Raw genomic sequence first — 8,057 nt, forward strand, 5'->3', positions numbered from 1 at the left:
CCCAACTCAGTCCCATCCCAGTCACAGCCCAATCCCATCCGAGTGTGACAGCAACCCAATCTCAACCCAGTCCCAATCTAGTCCCAACCCAATCCCAACAGAATCCCAACCCAGTCACAACCCAATCCCAGCCAATTCCCAACCCAATCCCAGCCCAGTCCCAGCCGAGTCCCAGCCCAGTCCCAACCCAATCCCGACCCAATCCCAACCAAATCCAAGCCCAATTCCAGTCCAGTCCCAACCCAATTACAGCCCAATCCCAGCCTAGTCCCAACCCACTCCCAGCCCAGCCTCAACCCAGTCCCAGCGCAATCCCAGCCCAGTCCCAACACAAACCCAACCCAGTCCCAACTCAGTCCCAGCTCAGTCCCAGCCCAGTCCCAACCCAATTACAGCCCAATCCCAGCCTAGTCCCAACCCAATCCGAACCCAGTCCCAACCCAGTCCAAGCCCAGTGTGACGCCAACCCAAACCCAACCCAGTCCCAAACCAATCTCAGCCCATTCCTAGCCCAGTCCCATCCCAGTCCCAGCCCAGCCCCAAACCATTCACAGCCCAGACCCAACCCAATCCGAGCCCAGACCCAACCCAAGCCCAGCCCAATCCCAGTCCTGCCCCAAACCAATCCCACCCCAATCCAATGCCAGTCCCAGCCGAGTCCCAGCCCAATCCCAACCCAATCCCAGCCCAATCCCAACCCAATCCCAGCCCAATCCCAACACAATCCCAGCCCAATTACAGCCCAGTCCCAACCCAATTACAGCCCAATCCCAGCCTAGTCCCAGCCCAATCCCAGCCCAGCCCCAACCCAGTCCCAGCCCAATCCCAGTCCAGTCAAACCCCAAACCCAGCCCAATCCCAACCCAATCCCAGCACAATTCCAGCCCAGTCCCATCCCAATCCCAGCCCAGTCCGGGCCCAGTCCCAACCCAATCCCAACACAGTCCCAACCCAATGCCAACTCAGTCCCAACCCAGTGCCAGCCCAGTCCCAACCTAATCCCAGCCCAGTCCCAACGCAATCCCAACCGCGTCACAACCCAATGCCAACCCAGTCCCTACCCAATCCCAGCCCAGTCCCAGCCCAGTACCAACCCAGTCACAGCCCAGTGCCAGCCTAGTGTGACACCAACCAAATCCCAGCCCAACCCCAACCCAATCCCAGCCCAATCCCAGTCCTGGCCCAAACCAATCCCACCCCAATCCCAGGCGAGTCCCAGCCCAATCCCAACCCAATCCCAGCCCAGTCCCAACACAATCCCAGCCCAATTCCAGCCCAGTCCCAACCCAATTACAGCCCAATCCCAGCCTAGTCCAAACCCAATCCCAGCCCAGCCCCAACCCAGTCGCAGCCCACTCCCAGTCCAGTCAAACCCCAAGCCCAGCCCAATCCCAACCCAATCCCAGCACAATTCCAGCCCAGTCCCAACCCAATCCCAGCCCAGTCCGAGCCCAGTACCAACCCAATCCCAACACAGTCCCAACCCAATGCCAACTCAGTCCCAACCCAGTGCCAGCCCAGTCCCAACCTAATCCCAGCCCAATCCCAGGCCAATCCCAACCCAGTCCCAGCCCAGTCCCAACCATGTCACTGCCCACTACCAACCTAGTCACAGCTCAGTGTGACCCAAACCCAATCTCAACCCAAACCCAACCCAGTCCCAACACAATCTCAGTCCAATCCCACCCCAGTCCCAGGCCAGTCCCAACCCAATCCCAACCTAATCCAAGCCCAGTCCCAGCGCAATCCGAGCCCAATCCCAACCCAACCCAGCACAACTCCAGCCCACTCCCAACCCAATCCCAGCCTAATCCCAACCCAATCCCAGCCCAATCCCAACCCAATCCCAGCCCAGTCCAAGCCCAGTCCCAACCAAGTTCCAACGCTGTCCCAAACCAATCCCAGCCCATCCCAAACAAGTCCCAGCCCAGGCCCAACACAATCCCAGCCCAGTCCCAGCCCAGTCCCAGCCCAATCCCAATCCAGTCCCAGACCAGTCCCAGCCCAGTGTGACCCTAACCCAATCCCAACCGAATCCCAACCCAGTCACAACCCAATCCCAGCCAAGTCCCACCCCAATCCCAACCCAGTCCCAGTCCAATCCCAGCCCAGTCCCAACCCAATCACAACCCAGTCCCAGTTCAGTCCCAACCCAGTCCCACCCCAATCCGAACCCAGTCCCAGCCTAATCCCAACCCAGTCCCAACCTAATCCCAGCCCAGCCCCAAACCAGTCCCAGCCCAGTCCCAGCCCAATCCCAGCCCAGTCCCAGCCCAGTCCCAATCCAATCCCAGCACAATCCCAACCCAGTACCAACCCAGTCCCAGCCCTGTCCCAATCCAATCCCAGCACAATCCCATCACAGTCCCAGCCCAGTTCCAGCCCAATCCCAGCCCCATCCCAGCCCAGTCCCAACCCAGTCCCAACCCAGTTCCAGCCCAGTCCCAACCCAATCCCAGCCCAGTCCCAACCCAGTCCCTGCCTAGTCCCAGCCCAGTGCCAACCCAATCCCAACCCAGTCCCAACCCAACCCCAACCCAGTCCCAGCCCAATACCAACCTAGTCCCAACCCAGTCCCAGCCCAGTCCCAATCCAATCCCAGCACAATCCCAACCCAGCCCCAGCCCAGTTCCAGAACAAACCCAGCCCAATCTCAGCCCAGTCCCAACCCAGTCCCAACCCAGTCCCAGCCCAGTTCCAACCCAATCCAAGCCCAATCCCAACCCATTCCCAGCCCAATACTAACCTAGTCACAGCCCAGTCCCTACCCAATCTCAACCCAGTCCCAGTCCAGTCCCAGCCCAGTCCCAAAGCAGTCCCAGTCCAGTCCCAGTCCAGTCCCAATCCAATCCCAACGGAATCCCAGTCCAGGCCCAGCCCAATCCCAACCCAATCGCAAACCAATCCCAGCCAAGTCCCAACCCAGTCCCTGTCCAGTCCCAGCCCAATCCCAACTCAGTCCCAGCCCAGTCCCAATCCAATCCCAACCCAATCCCAGTCCAGTCCCAGCCCAGTCCCAACCCAATCCCAACCCAGTCCCAGTCCAGTCTCAACCCAGTCACAGCCCAGTCCCAGCCCAATCCCAACCCAGTCCCAGCCCAGTCCCAACCTAGTCCCATTCCAGTGTGACCCCAACCCAAGCCCAACCCAACCCCAGCGAGGTTCCAACCCAATCCCAACCCAGTCCCAGCCCAGTCCCAAACCAGTCTCAGTCCAGTGTGACCCCAACCCAGTCCCAGTCCAGTCCCAGCACAGTCCCAACCCAATCCCAACCCAGTCCCAGTCCAGTCCCAGCCCAGTCCGAACCCAATCCCTACCCAGTCCCAGTCTAATCCCAGCCCAGTCCCAACCCAGTCCCAGCCCAGTCCCTACCCAATCCCAACCTAGTGCCAGTCCAGTCCCGGCCCAGTCCTTACCCAATCCCAACCCAGTCCCAGTCCAGTCCCAGCCCAGTCCCAAACCAGTCCCAGTCCAGTCTCATCCCAAACTAGTCCCAACCCAGTCCCAACCCAGACCCAACCCAATCCCAGCCCAGTCCCAAACCAGTCCCAGCCCAGTCCCAGCCCAGTCCTGAACCCAGTCCCAGCCCAGTGTGACCCCAACCCAATTCCAACCGAATCCCAACCCAGTCACAACCCAATCCCAGCCAAGTCCCAACCCAATCCCAGCCCAGTCCCAACCCAACCCCAAACCAGTCCCAGTCCAGTCTCAGCCCAATCCCAACCCAATCACAACCCAGTCCCAGTCAAGTCCCAGCCCAGTCCCAACCCAACCCCAACCTAGTCCCAGCCCAGTCCCAACCCAGTCCCGAAGCCAGTCCCAGCCCAGTCCCAGCCCAGTGTGACCCCAACCCAATCCCAACCCAATCCCAGCCCAGTCCCAACCCAATCCCAGCCAAGTCCCAACCCAATCCCAGCCCTGTCCCAACCCAACCCCAACCCAGTCCCAGTCCAATCCCAGCCCAGTCCCAACCCAATCACAACCCAGTCCCAGTCCAATCCCAGCCCAGTCCCATCCCAGTCCCAGCCCAGTCCCAGTCCAGTCCCAGCCCAATCCCAACCCAGTCCCAACCCAATCTCAGCCCAGTCCCAAAGCATTCCCAGCCCAGTCCCAGCCCTATCCCAGCCCAGTCCCAAACCAATTCCAGCCCAATCCCAGCCCAGTCCCAACCCAGTCCCAGCCCAGTCCCAACCCAATCCTAGCATAATCCCAGCCCAGTCCCAACCCAATCCTAGCACAATCCCAGCCCAGTCCCAACCCAGTCTCAGCCCTATCCCAGCCCAGTCTCAACCCAATCCCAGCCCAATCCCAGCCCAGCCCCAACCCAATCCCAGCACAATCCCAGCCCAGTCCCAACCCAGTCCCAACCCAATTGCAGCCCAGCCCCAACCCAGTCCCAACCCAGTCCCAACCCAGTCCCAACCCAGTCCCAGCCCAGTCCCAACCCAATCCCAGCACAACCCCAGCCCAGTCCCAACCCAGTCCCAGCCCAATCCCAGCCCAGTCCCAGCCCAATTCGAGCCCAATCCCAGCCCAGTCCAAACCCAGTCCCAGCTTAGTCCCAGCCTAGTGTGACCCCAACCCAAACCTATCCCAGTCCAAACCGAATCCCAGCCCAATACCACCTCAGTCCCAACCCAATCCCAGCCCACTCCCAGCCCAGTGTGACCCCAACCCAATCCCAACCCAGTCCCAAACCAATCCCAGCCAAGTCCCAACCTAGTCCCAACCCAGTCCCAGCCCAGTCCAAACCCAATCCCAACCCAGTCCCAAACCAATCCCAGCCAATTCCCAACCCAGTCCCAGCCCAATCCCAGCCCAGCCCCAATCCAATCCTAGCCAAGTCCCAACCTAGTCCCAGCCCAGTCCCAACCCAATCCCAGTCCAGACCCAGCCCACTCCCAACCCAGTCCCAATCCAATCCTAGCCAAGTCCCAACCCAGTCCCAAACCAGTCCCAGCCCAGTCACAGCCCAATCCTAGCCCAGTCCCAACCCAATCCCAGCCCATTCCCAGCCCAGTCCCAGCCCAGTCCCATCCCAATCGCAGCCCAGTCCCAACCCAGTCCCAACCCAGTCCCAGATCAGTCCCAACCCAATCCCAGACCAGTCCCAACCCAATCCCAGCCCAATCCCAACCCAATCCCAGCCCAATCCCAACCCAATCCTAGCCCAGTCCCAGTCCCAGTCCCATTCCCAGCCCAGTGTGCCCCGAGCCCAGTCCCAGCCCTGTGTGCCCCGAGCCCAGTCCCAATCCAGTGAGCCCCGAGCCCAGTCCCAGTCCAGTGAGCCCCGAGCCCAGTGCACCCCGAGCCCAGTCCCAGCCCTGTGTGCCCCAAGCCCAGTCCCAGCCCTGTGTGCCCCGAGCCCAGTCCCAGTCCAGTGAGCCCCGAGCCCAGTGTGCCCCGAGCCCAGTCCCAGCCCTGTGTGCCCCGATCCCAGTCCCAGTCCAGTGAGCCCTGAGCCCAGTGCGCCCCGAGCCCAGTCCCAGCACAGTGTGCCCCGAGCCCAGTCCCAGCCCTGTCTGCCCCGAGCCCAGTTCCAGCCCTGTGTGCCCCGAGCCCAGTCCCAGCCCTGTGTGCCCCGAGCCCAGTCCCAGTCCAGTGAGCCCCGAGCCCAGTGCGCACCGAGCCCAGTCCCAGCCCTGTGTGCCCCGAGCCCAGTCCCAGCCCAGTGTGCCCCGAGCCCAGTCCTAGCCCTGTGTGCCCCGAGCCCAGTCCCAGTCCAGTGAGCCCCGAGCCCAGTGCGCCCCGAGCCCAGTCCCAGCCCTGTGTGCCCCAAGCCCAGTCCCAGCCCAGTGTGCCCCGAGCCCAGTCCCAGCCCAGTCCCAGTCCCAGTCCCAGCCCAGTGTGCCCCGAGCCCAGTCCCAGCCCTGTGCGCCCCGAGCCCAGTCCCAGCCCTGTGCGCCCCGAGCCCAGTCCCAGCCCTGTGTGCCCCAACCCCAGTCCCAGCCCAGTCCCAGTCCCAGTCCCAGCCCAGTGAGCCCCGAGCCCAGTCCCAGCCCAGTGTGCCCCGAGCCCAGTCCCAGCCCAGTGTGCCCCGAGCCCAGTCCCAGCCCAGTGTGCCCCGAGCCCAGTCCCAGCCCTGTGTGCCCCGAGCCCAGTCCCAGCCCAGTGTGCCCCGAGCCCAGTCCCAGCCCAGTGTGCCCCGAGCCCAGTCCCAGCCCTGTGTGCCCCGAGCCCAGTCCCAGCCCAAGCAAGGCATCTCCTCACCAGATGTCCCAGGTCTGCAACCAATGATCGAGTGTTGAGATTACACATTCTGCTATGTCACTGATACTCATGAATTGAGAATTGCCACAAGTAGCTGGCCAATTTGTGTCACTCCACCTTTATCTTCGCAAGAACGGCATCTCCTGCTTAACCTCCCTGAGAGTTTCAGGAACTTGTTGTATTTGCATATTAATTGTTCATTAAACTCGCCACAGAAAGTTAAGTCTAGTAATTATGAATGTAAGCACTCTTCTAATGACATGATAATTGTTAATGATGGCCAATCAACCTCTCGCCCAGAAAGTGAACAATTAAAAGTGTGGACTCTTAATCCCTCAGGTTGTAACTTGTTGGAGATTTTAAAAACCTTAATTTTTAAATTAAAAATTGTTGTTCTTACTTTTTCTTTCTGTCTCTGTTTTCTCTTTCTTAATGCAGTCACTCCTTCCCTCTCTTTATTTCTCTTTCTGTACCTGATTTGACTTTGAATTCACCCACTCTAATTCGCCCTCCTTCTCAGTCCTTCCTCTCTTTATTTCTAAATCCTTTAATCAATTCAGTTAAGGAAGTTACACTGTTTGTCCCATCAAGGTCCCAGATGGCCCGTTGCCCTCACTGTTATCAGCACTGACGTCCAGCAACTTCGTGGGCAAAAAATTTTAGAACCTAAACGTCCATGATAAAGTCTAACTAATGGGGCACGTCGCGAGATGCCCCACTCCTGCAAAATCTGGCCCAATGCTTTCAAACATGTTACTCTATTCTGTGCTTTCAGTGCGCAGGTCGAAAGCTGCTGATGAAGACCGAACTCACAAGGCCCGTCGAGCCCGGGATGAATATCATCGCCAATCCCTTCGTGCTATCGAGAAAGGGAAGGTGTCTGGACTCAGCAACCTGTTCCAGAATAACAACATCAACGGCCAGGAAGCAAAGTCTGCAATTCCCAACAGGTCACTGTCACTCAGCTCACACTTTGCCCCAGAGAACTGAGTGACCAACAATGAGAGTCAATATAATCACTAGACAATAATAACACATGATGACTTCCCACTGAACACTAAAATACAGTTACTGTTCAGACTGGAGGGAAGTATGCAGTGGTGTTCCCCAGGGGTCAGTATTAGGACCACTGCTCTTTTTAATATACATTAATGACCTGAACTTGGGTATAGACGGTATAATTTCAAAGTTTGCAGATGATACGAAACTCAGAAATGTAGTAAACAATGTGGAGGATAGTAACAGACTTCAGGAGCACACAGACAGACTGGTGAAATGGGCAGACACATGCAGATGCGATTTAATGCGGATAATGTAAACTGATGCTCTTTGGGAGGAACAACATAGAGAGGCAATATAATCTAAATGGTACCATTTTGAGGGGATGCAAGAGCAGAGGGACCTGGGGGTTCATATTCACAAATCTTTGAAGGTGGCGGGGCAAGTTGATAAGGCGGTTAAAAAAAGCATATGGGATACTTGGCTTTGTAAATAGGGGCACTGAATACAAAAACAAAGGAAGTTATGCTAAACCTTTACAAATCACTGGTTAGGCCTCAATTGTGGGCAGCACACTTTAGGAAGGATGTCAAGGCCTTGGAGAGGGTGCAGAGGAAGTTTACCAGGGATGAGGGACTTCAGTTATGTGGAGAGATTGGAGAACTACCAAATATAATTGGCAAAAATGTTGATTAACAAAGAAATAGAACAGCAGTGGAAAATATTTAAAACGGTGATCAATAGAGTTCAGGAGAAATATCTCCCACTAAAAAACACCAAGAAACGAGCCAATAATGAAACACCATGGATGAGTAAAGAGATAAGGGTAAGATTGAAACTAGAGAAAA

At 57.7% G+C, this 8,057-nt stretch overlaps 1 protein-coding gene across 1 annotated transcript in view; it reads left to right on the top strand.

Moving 5' to 3' along the window:
* LOC137340257 (SH2 domain-containing protein 4B-like) overlaps window positions 1-7,200 on the top strand; it is a 239,271-nt gene extending 232,071 nt beyond the window's left edge. The window contains exon 8 of the mRNA XM_068002675.1: window positions 6,986-7,200. Within this exon, the coding sequence (XP_067858776.1) occupies window positions 6,986-7,200 (215 nt within the window). The remainder of the gene's footprint in view (window positions 1-6,985) is intronic.
* Window positions 7,201-8,057: the final 857 nt, after the last annotated feature.

Source organism: Heptranchias perlo, chromosome 21, assembly GCF_035084215.1.
Source record: "Heptranchias perlo isolate sHepPer1 chromosome 21, sHepPer1.hap1, whole genome shotgun sequence".
In the NCBI taxonomy this organism is placed as follows: Eukaryota; Metazoa; Chordata; class Chondrichthyes; order Hexanchiformes; family Hexanchidae; genus Heptranchias; species Heptranchias perlo.